General features: G+C 38.9%; 1 protein-coding gene across 1 annotated transcript; it reads right to left on the minus strand.

Annotated features, from left to right (window-relative positions):
• Positions 1–657: 657 nt before the first annotated feature.
• limd2 (LIM domain containing 2) lies at positions 658–15,635 on the minus strand. The gene is made up of 4 exons (XM_042505048.2): positions 15,446–15,635; positions 6,320–6,364; positions 5,959–6,095; positions 658–3,695 (listed from the first exon to the last, which is right to left on the minus strand). The coding sequence occupies exons 1-4, from the start codon at positions 15,446–15,448 to the stop codon at positions 3,536–3,538; spliced, it is 345 nt and encodes a 114-aa protein (XP_042360982.1). The 5' UTR covers positions 15,449–15,635; the 3' UTR covers positions 658–3,535.
• Between the last annotated feature and the right edge of the window lie 1,063 nt (positions 15,636–16,698).

The following is a 16,698-nucleotide window of genomic DNA, read 5'->3' on the forward strand; positions in this document are numbered from 1 at the left end:
TAAAGTTATAGTACATTTTATGTAGGTGGTCAATTTCACAAAAAAAACAGTACTTTACTGGATCATAATTATTGATGCATTTATTTTAATTGATTTTTTTCCCCACCTCATACAGACTGACTGTTAGAAGTAAAAATCCTGCTTTGAAAGTGATAGATAGAAATATGTAATTATATTGATGGAAGTGTACTTAATGTGATAAAAGTAAAAGATTTATGCAGAAAAATGTCCCCTGTGACTACACTAATATATATTATATAGTTAGATTATCTTTACTCCTGCATTAATGTAAAAGACAGGATTTTACTCTAGTGGCTGATTATGGTGGAGCTTTATTGTATTTTAATGATAATTTTCATTACAGGTTAATCTGCTTATTATTTTTCCCATTAATTGTTTTCTGATTGAAAATGAGCAAATTCTCACAAATGTTAAACTGGAACCTTGAATTGTTTTTGCAAAATGTTAATTTGTAAAGTAACTCAAGATGTCAAATATTTGTAGTGGAGTAAAACGTACAATATGAAGTCCAAGTAGAAATAAACCACACAAAAGTGAACATTTTGATATCCCTGAGTCAATCCATTTACTCAAACTCGTGGGAATTCAAGAATTTAGCAGTCAGTCAGTGCATCAATAAACACTAAAAACACTGCATTAAATCAACACCAGCATTTTATTTTTTTTTCTCCAAAAGCATGTAAAAAACAAAAAAGAAAAACAAGAAAGAAAACGCACAAAATGATTGTGTATATTGGCGTAGAAGGGGGGTGGGGGGGGTGGCTTACATTTTAAAATGTTACACTTCCATACCACAACTAAGCAATAGCGAGAAGGGAGAATAGAGGAGAACGACTGAAAACACAGTCCAAGCGTCCTTTTGCTGTAAGGCCACCTAACTCCACAGGTCAAGTCTGTAATACATTTTCAAAGATGCATACATTTAAAATGTCTTGATGACAGAACAGCATTGAAAAGTAAGTCCACATCAAGGTAAGCACAAAATGAAGTGACTCACAGGTTTAACATTTACAACGTTACACCTCAATCATTCACCTGAGCCTCTTGGCACCAGTGTTAAGTGTACCTTATCTGCTCTGTTACACTTAGAAGTTGCAATTCACAGATTCTGCAGTTGTACCTTGGCGAACTGCTAACAGAGAATGACAAAGACAGCATTTCTAGATACAATATTCTTGATTTTAAAGCATTCTCAGGGATCCAGAGGACCGTTTTAAAATGAAACAAGGAAAATATAAAATATACATCCTCACACATACATACACACACACACACACACACATACACACACAGTGGAATTACTGTACATGTTATGTTGATAAAAAGTGGTTATGTGGGAAAAAATGGCTGCTGGTTGAGTGAAGTAATCCTATGTTAAAGAGTGGGATTCTAACATAAGCAGGTCTGTTTTTGAAAAGGCATGATCAGGAGATTTCTTTGTAAATATCTGTGCACTCAAAGGAATTGTTTGAAACAAAAAAGCAATAAGGTCAGCTATTTATTTCTAAGGCTTCTCTTTAAAAAAACAAAGTAGCAGATATCCATCTGTTTGAGTTTCTATTCTGCACAGCATGCTCAAATTCACAGTAAACCTTCAGTCACAAAACGTATTTTGTGTCATTCAAGTGTCAGTCAAGTCTCAGTGGTATTCAGACCTTTTTTTAAGATGAAATATTTGAATGGCTTTAGACTCATTCTTTCAAAAGAATGAAATAAAGATGCGAAGATCTTGTCGAGCTGGGATAATATCTTAGGTGTTTGAATTAAATTAAATTTCAAAAAAGTGGCTGGAGCGCAGTAGCTGCACTGCAGGCCGAGGCAACATATTCAAAAACTTTGAATAAAGGCGATGTTTGAGTTTAGGGACGAGTTCTTCCTCTCACACCAGACACTGTCATACTTTTACCAGCAGGGGGTGCTCTGCAATGGATTTTGCATGCAGCATGCAAGAGCACATCAGGGGACCAAAATTGTGACATCCCCCTTAATCAGCCACCTACTGTAAATTCAATACTAAGAAATAGGTCCATGTGCTAAGACATATTCAGCTAATAAGACAGGAGATGAGAACAGGAAGGCATTTATTAAAAAAGGAAACCTGTCCACGCTTTACTGGATGGGGGTAACGTATTGATGGATGTTCAAGACACAGTGATCGGATAAGATCCGTCTACATCCCCCATAAAAAACGTCCACCTATATGAACACAGTCAAATACAGCAGGGGAAAAAATCACCACAAGACGCCAACAACTGACAGGGCGTGAAATGACGAACGAACAGAACTGTGTGGTTTCCTGCAAGGCTTGAGCTCCGTCCATCAACATCCTCATTTTGAACACTTTTCACAACCAATTTACAGCTCCTCTTAAGATGTTTCATCCGACGGAGTGATGGAAGCGTACGCACGAGGCCTCAGTTTCCCTGTGATTGATTATCTTGTCTGGTGATCACGTGTGGTCATATGTGCAAGACAAAGAGTACAGCGAGGTGGGGAATGTTCACTAATCACAAACTACAGCTCTACTTACAGATAGTATACAAAACACAATCTGAGAATTCCATTAAAATTTCCAACCACCGATAAAAGCTCAGAGAGGATTAACTTATGCCGTGACATCAATCAAATCCAAACTCAAGTGCTTCTAAAATCCTTTAAAAAGTGATTCGGTATGCATCAACGTAATAAATGAAATCATTCACAACACAAAAAGATCGATACAGTCATAAGATAAGGCTATTAAGACCCAGTCATCCCAACATGCAAGGATAAGACTTACAGTGGTCAATAAAAACAGAACAAACCATGGGATGAAGCCAACAATGACAAAACACAAAAATTAAAACCCGAGAGGTGAGCCGTTGCTGATGTGCGCCGTTATTTATTTTTTTTTTTTTTACAGTACTCTGTACCCTGTTTGTTCCTCAAATATATGAAACCTGACAAACTGACAAAACTGTCTGACAGCAAAGTCACAATACTGAGGACTATTATTTCAATTTGTGGTTTGTTAAAATGAGTGAAACTATGAAAATTTTGACCTGAGTGTATGCTCGACTGCAAAACATGGATGCTCTGGAACCTCTCTGATATGTTTGCCTGAGCATACTGTTTTCAAAAAAATTAAAAAGGGTGCAAATTATTAAAAAGAATTTAAAAAAATTATTATCATTATTATACTCCCCGTACCAGAGAAGGCTTTTGGTCACAATCAACTTCCAATTCCAGGAGAGGAAATTGGGAAATAAAATAAGGAAGAAACAGATATCAATTAAATTGAACTCAAAATGTATCCCCCAAAAAGTATTTTTTCTAAAATTGAATGGATTATGACTGGCCAGTCATTTCCGAGCTGTTTGTGCACGTATCTATTCCGATGGTATTTAAAAAGCGAGAGTGAGCGCGTGGGTGATTTAACAGTGCCCCAGCATATGAGGCATGTGTTCATCGTGATGTATCGGAGGTGTTAGGAGGAGGAAGAGGCATGGCTAAGATGGGACACAGGCAGATGTGATTATGCCGTCTTTGTTATATTATCTGTCTCCTTGGAGGCCCAGAGCTCTTTGTGCTGTTTGCGTCCAAAGCCCTCGTCGTAGTTGCCTTTGCTCTTGAACAGCTGCTGAAAGTGGGGTTTACAGTAAAATTCACCTTGTAGAGCTGCAAAGGTGCCAAGGCTGCCGGGAAGAGGAAGAATGAAACCATTATGTACGAACCAAAAAGAGTCAGGAGAAGAAGAAAGTCAAGAGAACACAGAGGGTTCCCACATCTTCAGGCAAGTGAAAGACTTTCTTTAATGACACTCTGAATTGAGTTTAAAGGTCCCGTGTGTAGGATTTATGGGGCATCTATTGGCAGAAATGGAATATATATATGCATAACTATGCTTTCATTAGTTTATAATCACCTCAAAATAGGAATCATTGGGCCTCATGTAAGGAGTGATACACTAACAAATGTTCTCTTACTTTTGCTGGTATCCATGATTTGTTCTTATTTTGTTAGTACCCACTGATTTTTCGAGACTCGCCAGAGTGGTCTCGTTTTCACAAGCCAGATAGTTGCCCAGTGCAAGGAAAAATAAGTTTTACATTTGAAGAATATTACAAAAAATACATTAATATCATTTTATGAAATTTAGATAATGTTTTAGAGTAGACGATATTTTTATTTTTCAGAGCTAAAAAAAATATTACTATACATGGTCTATTAATCCCAAATAATGTAATGTCAGGTACTGTGCATCCCTCTGCTGACCAGTGCTGGAGTGTACTTTAAAAATGACACTTTCTGTGTACAAACCATAAAAAGTATAGGAGTGCAGCTGAAACAATTAGTTGAATAATGTAGAAAAGTAATTTTCAACAATTTTTTTTAACTGTGTAAGCCATTTTTCATGCAAAAAACATTTTATGGTTCCAACTTTTCATGTATACTGTATGTATGAGGACTTGCTGCTTTTCTTTCAGTTTTAATTATTATTGATTTATAGAATTTATTAAAACCTTTTTGCATGCATACTTTTTATACTTTAATCTTACATTTTCTTGAAATCACATTTACTTTGTATTTATTTATAAGCAGGCCTACATCAGCTTCACTGCTGCAGAAGTTTTTCTTAAAACCATGCATTTTCTTAATCCTTCTTAAACATCTTTAAAAAAACAAAAAAAACAAAAGAACTTTATGCACAGAAAACTTGCACATTGAGTCTGATGCTTCTATTTTTCCATTTGTTGTGAAAATATGCAATATGAGATAAAATGAAAAGATGTATTTCCTGCTTTTCCTCTCTCCACTGGACTTACGTATCTGGCTGTAACCACTCTCTCTCGTCTTTTGCATTTGGCACTGCTGCTGCCCTGAGGGGCTGAGCTGTCCACCGTCTCTCTCTTTTTATCTGTATGCCGTCCTCATCATCCTACTGGTCATTATCATCCACCTGAATATTTGTATTTGACTGCCTGAAAGTGAGCTCTCTGAGTAATGAAAGGATACTGTGCATCCCATTCATCTGTCTTGTTGCAAATGTGTCCTGCAGCCACATTTTCTCAATTGATTCTTGGTCGAACAAACTTCTCAGTTTTGGATGAAAAAAATAATTCTCAGTGTGCAAAGGCCTTTAGAATGCAGGTCCACCTCCACAGAATCCACCATTTTTTTCTACAGTAGCCCAGAATGTTTAAACCAACACAGCTGTAACAGGGGGATCAGTTTTCCTTTTTTTACGTTGGCCAACACAGATCTCCTGCACGCTTGGCACACAGTTCAGTTCTGCATCCTCACCACTAGATACCACCAAATTCTACACACTGAACCTTTAAGACCAATTTTACAATCATCAAAATTGAAGAGAAAAACCCTAAAACATCAACTGACACTGACAAGTTAGGGACAATGTTTATTTTAACATATAACATGATATGGCAATTTTGTGTTTCTCACTCTGCATGCAGGATTCCACTGCCTTAAATCGCACTGTGCTGAGTGTGAAAAACTTTTTGCATGTTGTATGCATTGCTTTATACCGGTTTAAGCCATGCTGAGAAATCTTGGTTAAACAGACAATTCATGTTGAATTTGCACTTCCCAATATCATCCACGATACAGTGACAGCTTGGTAACAGACAAGGGATCCTCTACAACAAGCCAGAAACACAATATGAGTTTTGTTGGTTCGACAACCCTGATCAGAGTGAAGTTAATGCAAGATGCATTCGGTAAATTTGTTTTTTTAAATAGATGTAACAATTATTTTGACATTTTACAAAGCAACATCAGCAAAAAAGGATTACAAAAATCCAGATTGCTTTGTCTGAGCATTTTTTGGGAATTGTTAATACTTTTCAAAGATTGATTTAAGACATTTTCATACCAATTACTGCCTTATTTTTAGATGAATGAATCCACAGAAACCCTGAAAACAATATATATATTCACCTTAGTTTGGCGTTGCAGTGCTTGCAGCAGAAGCATGATGAATGGAAGACCTGGTTGTTGGCAACCAATCTCTCCATCGGGTAGACCGTCTTCTCACATGATATACACACCTCCTTTTGGGTCTTAAAGCTGAAAGACTGAGCACACAAATAAACCAATTTACAACCAGACACGCATTGATCTCGGCCTTGATCCTCAGTGAGATGAAAGCTAGCATTTTCTTTAAGAGAAAATGCAGGAAAGTTGCTCTTTTCTGAGATCAAAAGGCTGATTAATGTGAAGGGGGGCAAGAATAACTCACACAGAAGAAGAGCAGAGAGGCATGAATGAGTGAAAGAAAAGAGAGACGGTGCATATTTACCTTAGATCGCTGGACAGGTTTCTCTTCAGTGGTATTCCTGGTGTCCTGGACAAGCAAACAGAAAAAAAACGTAACATTTAAACAAACATATTCATATCTGTTTTAAGACTCATCTTAAAAGTGCAACAGCAAATATTAGGTAAAATCAACAGTGGAGTCTTATTAGATTCCAACAGACGAACGTCACATGGATGGAGGAAGGTATTTTTCACTGTCCTCTTATTACCTTTACCAATGTGTTAGTATTGTCTATCTGATCTCTCTTTCTCTCCCTCTTTTTATTTGCTCCATCTGTCTCTTTGCACCCCTGGGAGAGGATCAGGTGCCTTCTGTCTGGTCATGTGAGCTGAGCTGTGGGACGCTCTGCATGGGGCGGCCCTCAACATAGCAGAGCAGCTCAGAACCAGCCTTCCTGTTAGGAAACCTCGCAGAGAAGTATCAGCTGAAGTCTCTTACAAATGGTACGAGATTTCTTAATGAAATAAGATGAACGACACCTGCTCTGCTGGTCTGAATCTTAGCAGCTTTCCTATTTACCACTGTGATGAAGCATTTCTTTCACTTCTTCACACAGGTTTACTCTTTAATTCTCTGGTCGCCTTTTAACATAGGCCACACATTTTCCTGCACATAGTGTCACGTAATAACAGCTTGGTTCACAATGACAGGAGGAATTGAAAGACTTCCCCTGAGGTGCTCACAAGGTTCAGAGGAAAGAAAAAAGCTTGCACAATCTTGTGCTGGAGGACAGTAGGAATGCTTGTATCTGCCCTCCAGAGTATTGCAGCCTGTCCTCGACAGCAACGAGCATGACCACATCTTTACACAGGGCCAACAGGTAGTTCAAGCGGATAATAAACAGACAGAGAGACATTCAGACGTGTACACAGTACATGGTACCATGAAAAGCCAGTGTGTGGGGAAGAAGGGCTGCCTCTGTTTAGGCAGGGGAAAAGTCCACTGCAGACTTTGCTAAAACCCTGTTATGTAAGGCTGTTTGGCTGGAGCTGGAGCTGGAGGGGAGTAGTGGAGGTGGGGTCGGGGGGTTCAGGCGCTGCTACCACAGTTGCAAAGAGAAGATCTTTAGCATCAGACGCAACTGCTGATCATCATTTTTTCAAGTCTATTACTCTTTTTGGCTTGCAAAATTTCTAGCTTTGTAGGCAAAATGACAAATCTAGAGTCCCCCACAGTGATGGAAATGACAACGTGAAGTATGTGCATCCATCTTCCTCATAAAGTCTGACCTGCCTGAAGTTCAGATCAAAAGCTTTTAAATGACTAATAATTAACGCGTGCGCACTTGCAAAAACTTTGAGAAGTAGGGGCAGACAATCACAGTACATGCAGTTTCACATCACTGTATCTGCTGTTTATATGACACGTAGCACTAACATAACAAGCACGTTTCACAGAGAAACTGATTACAGATCAAATACACAGGACGGATATGTCTGTTATGACTAAAACAGAGCATGTAACGTGTGGCTATAAAAATATTTCATCACGATAAAAACAAAAGGTCACTGATTGTTAATTGCCACCAGGTGGTGTATGTATATTTAAGTCTGTATCTGACACTTTTGTTAAACTTGCCCTGAAAAAGATCAACTATGTACATATATAAGTATAAAATGATTCATTTTAGTGTCATTTATTTAGTGGTCATCCTCTCTTCAAAAGACATCACTGTCATGATCAGCACAAAATGTTCAGTGTGTGTATTGAGCACACAATCGTGCTGACAAAGACGTCCTGCTCACTGATGCGCAACATCGCTCCCAACCTCATACAATAAAAGATTGGTGGACAAACGTATACTATGACATTGCCATTCCTCGTGTCTACATCAATTGTGAATCTAACTAGAAAACTAAGAGTGGCCCTCTTTGAAAAGCAATCAATGAATGAATCTTGCCTCTGTATTTTAATTTTAACACCACCACCACTAAACAGCTGAGTAGGAGGTGCAGCAAAGCTGCTCCCTGCACTTACGAGAACCGGATGACATGCTTTTGAAACGATTGGCTCATTAAGTGAGGCCATGCAGCTTCCTGGAGATGCAATCACATCCAAACAGTCTCCTCTTCATCCCCGACTCCTCATGAGCTGAGTGAATATGCTGCTGATAAGCTAGCAGACATCTCACACACTGCTGGTTATCTCACACACTGCATGTGAGACCACTTCCTGTCGCTGCAGCACAACTGCTGAGCCAACATGACTTTGATCTTCAACAATATTTAACAGTACGGAAAACTTTGAATGTGTTAAGTTCTCACAATCCCGTTATGGGGGGGGGTTACATCAGCTAGAACAGGACAAAGAGGTCAGTAAGGGCTTCATTTGTACATGAAATCATGAAATTAATGCTGCCCAAAAAGGAAAACTGACCTCAGTGAAGGCATTGCCAATGTTTTTTTTTTGTTTCTTTTTGGTAAAAACAACACAGCAAGATTAGTTACCATGTTAGGGGGTAGGCATGCATTCCAAGCACACAGACACACATACACACATACACACATACACACATACACACATACACACATACACACAGGCATCCAGGAAGAATTCAGATTAGCGTATGCCATCTTGTCTTGTTTTACCTTATATGTACATGAGTCTCAATTGCCACCAACAGCTCGAACGTGGCAGGAAGTTGTGATGACACATCTGGTTTCCTCTGTCTTGTAGAGTCCCAATAGGGACAGCAGCAGCTAACTGACTTCCATCCCAATAAACAACTGCTAACGACCACTTGTTATGTACACTTAAGCTGCAGGGTGAGAAAATGACGAGATTTATCTCTGTTCAGTAACAAGCAACTCCCAAATTAGCTTAAGAGTTGTCCTGGCCAATAAAAGATACAAAGAATAACCAAATTCATGGACGAAGGGGAAATTTCAGGCTTCCATGAGCACAGAACAAGGTGTTCAATGTAAACATAAATAAAGAGGGTTTGTACTGCAGTTAATTAGCTCTGTTACACCACAACTGTGAAGCAATTGGACATAGCACACTGTGTGAGAAGCTTGGGCCAGCTGGAGAGTCGTGTCTTACCCAACAAAGACTACTTTCACACGAGTGGTGAAGTCTTGCAACAGAGGTTCAACTCTTACCTCACAGCATCAATCCCTCACTTCAATATTAAATCACACCTGCACACGTCTGCTTGTGTGTGTTTCTGTGTTCATGTTGCAACAATCCAGGAGGTTTTGGTAACACAGTGACAGGTTCATCTTTTCCCTTTCAATTTGTTTAAAAAGGAGTACTTTGGCGTTTTGGGAAATATGTTTATTCACTCAGATTGATACAACTGTCATGGCTGTACTGTAAATATGAAGCTACAGTCAGCAGCCAGTTAGCAAATCTTAGGGTAGACTGGAAATTTGTGAAGAAAAAGTCTGGAATTAATAACTCGGGTTATTTCACTTCCATTTTTGTACGAAACAAGCAACATCTAATTGGTTACTTAGTGAATTTTAGAGTATTGGTAGGTGGATATTACCTTTTGACAGAGTCATGTTAGCAGTTTACCTCTGTCCGTTTTCTATGATATGCTGAACTCACTAATGACCACATACTGTATTAAATCATGGACGTGGCTACTGTGACGTCACCAATTGGTTTGTGGACTGCTGTTATTTGAGGCCTTGAATTCGGTTGCTTTCGCCAACTTGGTTTTGTTGGAGCCAAATGTGACCATATTTGGATCAGAGGGGTGGAGCTGTGGAGGAGCAAGGAGTGGATCTAACTACGAATCTGAGGACACTATCAGCAGACAGCCTGTCACTTTAAGTGGCCTGTCCTTTAAAACTTAACACCTTAATATAATGTAAACTGAGGAGTTAAAAATACAAGTAGAGCTGTCATAAATTTTGACAACAGCTTTACAGACTGCTTCATGTACCTGGCTGTAAACATGTTTATTTCTGTTGTAAAGTTGGGCATTTTACAGCAGAAATACTCCTTTGACTCGCTTCTGGAGCCAGAATCAAGTCACTTTTCAAGGAACTGCAGTTTTTAGCACTTTGGCACTAAAGCTGGACACACCAAGACCCTTGTAATCACAGTGTGACCCACACTGTTGGCCCTTGTCGACACTTGACAGCTTTTTAAAAAGCATGCAACCTCAAAATAACGTGTGCCAGTCCCTCTGTGTTCTGGAAATCAAACAGGTGCCAAAAGTACAAACCAGACCCCTCTTGTCTGGATCTTAGTGTTTACAAAGGCCATCTGCTGACGTAAATTGCAGCCTTTTAAAACAGTTATAACAACTCTAAAGAATATTACGAGAGTGAAAGGCCAATTTATTTACAGAGTTCAAACCTCCTTGTGCTGATGGACACAACACAATTAGACAACCCCCCCGCGTCACACTCGATCATCACTGAATACACACTGTGGTGCGTGATTCCCTCCAACAGGCCCGTAGAAGGGAAGGCAGGCGCTATGATAACAAATGTCTTATGTCATTAATCTAAAACAAGGCTCCCACTCTCTCTCATCCCTTATTTTTAGAAACGTGATCACTGTTTGACAGTTTGGGACAACAGAGTGGAAACAACAGAACAAATGTCAAGAAGCTCATTCTTGAAAATCCAACTCAACAGTGTTAATCAGCCTCTCTCTCAGTTGTCAATCAGTTTGACTTCAAACGAATCATAACAAACAATATTTTCAAGTCCAGCACTAGTAATGCAAACCATGAGTCCTAAATGTAATATTTTTCTGCAGATTGCATCTTAACTGTACATTTCACTTTCTGGACCTGCAAGCCATGGCACAGATCCAGCAACTGAAACAGCTGCTACAGGGCAGATAACAGCAATCTTCCATCAGTAACTCAGAACATGAAGAGATGGAGCAAGTTATGTGAACAAGAAAAAAAAATCCAACTCAAAATTGGTATGTGGTTGTTTAAACTTTACTGTGACAGAAAAGTAAGTATTAGCTGAAATTTTGATACTTGACTGGCCGGGGAACTGAGGGAAGTACGATAAAACAAAGTGATCCTTCAGATGGAGTTTCAGCACACCGGTCTGCAGAGTAATCACATCTGGGAGCGTTTGGTCAGCCTCTACTTCTCTTCCCTTTTTGAGCTTCCTGTATGCAGCGAGAAAGTGACGGGGCACTTTTCTGTGTGAAGGGCATTGGATGTCTGCATGTCTCTTCAGTCAACTGATGCCGGACACTTGTTTTTTCACTTCCTGTCTGAGCAGGCTGTTAATGTCCAGATAAAAGCTTTCAAAGGATTTATCAGAGTGTACAGCTATGCTTCTGCTATTTGACAAGCACTTCAAAACTGATCAACTTTTAGGTGGAAAAAATAAGGTCACAATTACCAACTATTTTCAATAAAATCAAAAGAAAATTCCCCTACTTGTGTTTTTCAATTAAACAGCCTTGTGTCTAACTTTTTGTGTAGTAAATGTCGAAAATTTGCGAAAAACAATAATTACAAATGGGATATTTCCTATATTTTGTCTGATCAACCAGTACACATCTCAGAGATCCAATTTATAATTATATTAAACTGAAAAAAGAGGCAAATCCTCGCACTGGAGACCACTCTGCAATATTTTGACATTTTTGCTTAGAAAATTACTCAAGGGATTGATAAATTATGCATAGTTGCAGACATTTCTGTTGACCCCCTAACTGATTAATCAAGTAAAAGAAGTCAGAATTTCTTGCATTCTTTGTGTGTGTGTTTTTTTATTCAAAAGGAGAAACAGTCAAACAGTCTAAATGCTCACATTTCATCATCATTCCTGAGGCTGCTGCCTTTTCAGATCAAAAAAATGAAACAGATTTTTCACTTGTAATTTGTAGACAGCAAACTTTTGTTCACAGAACATTAAGTTCTGCACTGCAATGCCTGTCTTACTTAGCTGAAAAAGCTATCAATGTCTCCTTTTGTCACTTCTTTGAACAAGCTGCCTGAGGGCACAATTGAAACTACTTAAGTCCTCTGATCATTTGTGTCACATATCTGTCCAACATTGAGCTAAAACTTCACCAAAACCAGATAATAGATCAAAAAAGGCAAATGCATCATCTGATCTTTAAGAAAAATTGTATTTCTCATTTTGTCCCTACTCTAAGTGGTGTTCAAACCTGCAATGTTCTTAAAGACTAATGGTTGGGGTTGGTATGCTGCAGCAGCTGGTCTGTTTATGTTTTCTTCTTAAAATTGCAAAGAACAAAACCAGTGAAGGCCTGTAAAAGAATGTTTTGAAGACTTGGAGCCTGCAGTGACTTGAAGGTAGAAAAGAAACAGCCTCAAGTGCTACTTCTGATCAGATGTTTTCACTGACTGAGGAAAAGAGGGACCATTTCACAACCAAACTCCCCTCCAGGACTGAAACTCAGGACAACATGCCCCATCCCGTCTCCACAAAAAAAAAAAAAAAAAAATTCTGACATGCAAATATCAGCCCTGCGATCACAGAAAATTACCATCACACACTGAAGGCTCCTTAACCGAGATGTTGTTGACTTGAACAATTATTGTCAAGGGACAGGGGACTGAATGTTGACTTTTTTCCATTAAATAAATCATCTTAATTACCAAGATCAAATGCGGATCATTTAAGTTAGAGTGTGTAGATCCCACAGAGCTCTGCGGACTTCGAAATTTGACTCCTAAAACATCTACTGTTGACGGTTGATACTGTGGGAAACTCTACACTGTCTTTTTAAAAATCAGCCTGCCCTAAGGTCCTTTCAAACCAGATAGCCTACATTAGGTCAGTGCTGACAGCCACAGAGATGCAAAGCAAAGTGAGTGTATGGCTGTTGCTTGGACAAATAATACTAAGAATAATTATTTAAAGATTTTAACATCAGAGAGCTGCTGATTAAAATAAATCATATTGACATAATACTGATAAATAAAGAGCAATAAAAAGACAATTATTAGCTTTTGATATCTTACTTAGACTAATTTGTTGCTGTATTTGTAGTGCAGCCGGACCTTATATCTGTCTGAGATCTGATTTTAATTAGACTTCAGTGAACCATGTCAGGACAATGAAATAAATCAAACCAATCAAAGTGAAAGGAATGTGTTAAATCTTTGCCTGTCAGCCCGGCAGATGTCTATACAGGTCTGCAGAGCCTGAAGTCAGATTTAAAATTCCCCATTAGAAGAGAAAACAAGATGCAACATAAAATGGGTGGGGCACATGTATATATGCGCCAGTGTCTATCAGACATTTGTCTGGTGATTAGAAAATAATGAGCTTGATGTAATTTTCATGTGCAGCACACATCATAATCAGTGCAAGGATAAAACTTGGCTTCCACAAAAAAAAAAAAACCTTTCAAAGCAAACCCTAAAAAATGACTAGGTATATAACTAAACTATTAGTCTGATCATTTTTGCCTGCAGCTCTATTGCCTGGACCTGCTGGCGACCCATTTAAAACTGTTTTGCACATCTGACAGCACGAAAACACCCCCCTCCCAACATATGGCACTTCTGACATGCCTGGCAAATCAGTTTTCTGTGCTGTTAATGGTAATTGTTTGACAGAGGAGCATATGGTCAAACAAAATAAATGTTATTAGTCCTCACAGCAGCTTTGTACAACATGCTTTGTCTTAATCCACATTATTTGCTTTGGGTTTTTCGGACGAACAGGTGAAATTGCGTCAGTGGCCTCTCAAATCCACCAGAATACTGACGTAAATCAGCCAGCAGAGCAGGGTGTCAATCTGTGCTGTCAACTCTGAATGAAATTACAGTCAGGCAACCCACTGATGGTGGCAGGAAATGAAAATGACCATATACTTACTTAAGCCTTGCCGCCATATGCCAGGGCTATAATGACACAGTGTTGTAAATGTGGTGCCCTGGATGGATAAAAAGTGGTTTTGCCAGACCACAGCGCAGTTTGTAAAATACTTGTCAAACACTAACACTGGCAAGACAACAAGAGTGAAACACATGTTTTCTTCCACCTGGAGTAGAGTCTTAAATCTAATGCTGCTAATGCTGTATTAAACGGATGATCGCAGCAGCTATGGCAGTGGACATTTTGCACAATGGTATCCCAGTTAAGATCTGTTTTTTGGAGTACACCAGTATCTTCTCCTGGGTTGAATCCTATGTTTTGAGAAACCCTGCATGCCAGTTGGAGGATGCTGTGGCATGTAGAGACCGCATGGAGGTTTTTGATTACTCTCTGTTTGTACAGAAAGATGATCTGAGGCCTGGATAATGTTTTGATCATGGATATGGTGAAATGAATAACAAGCATTACCCCATGTTCTCTGTAAAATGCCATATCGCAAATAAGTCTGAAAGTAAGATAAGAAAAAGAAAACCACGAAACTAATGTGAATCTCAGTAAGCAATATTGCAACCATGATATCGTTGGTTAAATTTAAACTAAGTTTAAAATAGATTTTCTGATTTTATTTATGTGCTAATTTTTTTGTTTGTGTTTGAGGTGTGTGAGGTCAAATTCCTATTACAGACTACTTCACAGTACTTTCTAAAGACCTTTATGTAACACTGGGCAGGTTGGAGCCTACATTTGGCCACAACAAAGAAATAAGCACACAAACAAAAACATGAACGTGCTCAGGCTTGTAATTGCTGTTTGAACAAAACAAGAACATGAAATCACAGCACATAATATAAAACCACGAGTCAATTTACAAATCGATTAATAGGGGAGGGAAATTAAATTAGAACTGTTAAAATATGGCCATTCAAATTACCTGGCGTAATTTGTGTTTAACATGTTATTCAGTGGGGTTTAGCTCATCTTTGATATTAATTAGCCAGAAAGCTAGCTAACTACCGTTTATAGACGTTAAAACAAGCGGCGCACTGTTAGCATCGAGAACACGACGGCAGGCGGTTAAATTTTCCTTAAATTCAACACAAAGCCTCCATTAATGTTATTTTCCCCCTTAATACTTCAATTACATCCAGCATTCACATCGTAGTTTATACAACACACCGGCTCCCGATTAGCTAACCCTGTTAGCCAGTGGACGGGCATCATCACCTCACCTCATCTGACAAAAAAAGCAGCCGAGAGGAGAGCAGCGGAGGGAGGGAGGCTGCAGACACACACACGGTGCTAGCAGACGAGAAAAAGCACTCACCATCTGCGCTTCTTGTCTGCGACACGCTGGGGCTGCTAACGTCTGTTCACTCTGTGGCTGCAGGTTGATATTTGCTCTCTCATTCAGTTTTCGGCGAGGCTTTTGTTGTAGACGCTTCTGGCCCCGGTGCCGGTGAGTTACTAGCCTCCACTCCGCTTCACGTCTCGGTTTTCATCAGAACAGAAGGGTTTTTTTCTCCGGCAGGATGTCGCACGCGATTGGTTCACCTCTGCTCGTGATGCGTTCACGCGCTGTCGGACAAATCACAACTGAGAGTGGAACAAGGCTGTCACTGTCAAGCATAGATAGATTAGATAGATAGATAGATAGATAGATAGATAGATAGATAGATAGATAGATAGATTTGAGAGAGTACACACCACATTCAGCCATTCACACACACATTCGTACATTGGTGGCTGTGGCTACCATACAAGGTGCCTGCTACTCAGTACTGTTTGGCTTTCAAGTCTTTCTATGTTCAGCCACCTCTTGACACCCGTATTATCATCTCTTTTGTGGATTTTGAATATTTATTATGTAAGTGATATATATTATAGTTATTACATGTTATTTACACTCCTTTTTTTTTACTTTGACCTGCAACTCTTGTACAACAGTTCCGCTTGCATAAAGAAAGTCCCATGGTATTTTATTTAAATGATCGTATTTTACAAAAGCAAGTATGTAGAATTTAGCTTTTGTTATGTATAGGCTAAAGGAACAAGGAATGATATGAGGCCAAGATGAATTGAAGTATGAAAAACATCTGTAAAACATATGGTATAAACCACTGCACAAGCTCACAAAAAACACAGATGTACATCAGTGACAGCATGGTTTAGGTGTTCTGGCCCCTGCTGGAGTTATATTATTACATATGCGGCATTGTACAGTGAAATTTTTATTGTTGCCATCCAACTAGACCGCAACTCAACATCATTAGTATCACCAGTGTTAACGACATGCAGTTTAATGACAACAGGAAAAGTCAATGGTTGATTCAAGTGCATTTAGAGTTATGATTGTTCACTGCCCCCTCCTGGTTACAGTGATGACCTGTAGTGCTACATTTTGTCATAGCTCACTATGTCATCAGTCAGTAATTTCAATCATTTGCATCCATATTGGTAATAACTGTGCAAAAAAAGTTTTAGCTTTCAGTCTAGTTCTTCCAGTGAATGCTTTCAAAATCAAAATATTTGATTCTGCACTAAAACCTGAATACATATGTATTTTTCTCCAAATGTAAG

The sequence above is a fragment of the Plectropomus leopardus genome, chromosome 18, assembly GCF_026936395.1.
Source record: "Plectropomus leopardus strain MGB_pleo_1.0 chromosome 18, ASM2693639v1, whole genome shotgun sequence".
Lineage (NCBI taxonomy): Eukaryota > Metazoa > Chordata > Actinopteri > Perciformes > Serranidae > Plectropomus > Plectropomus leopardus.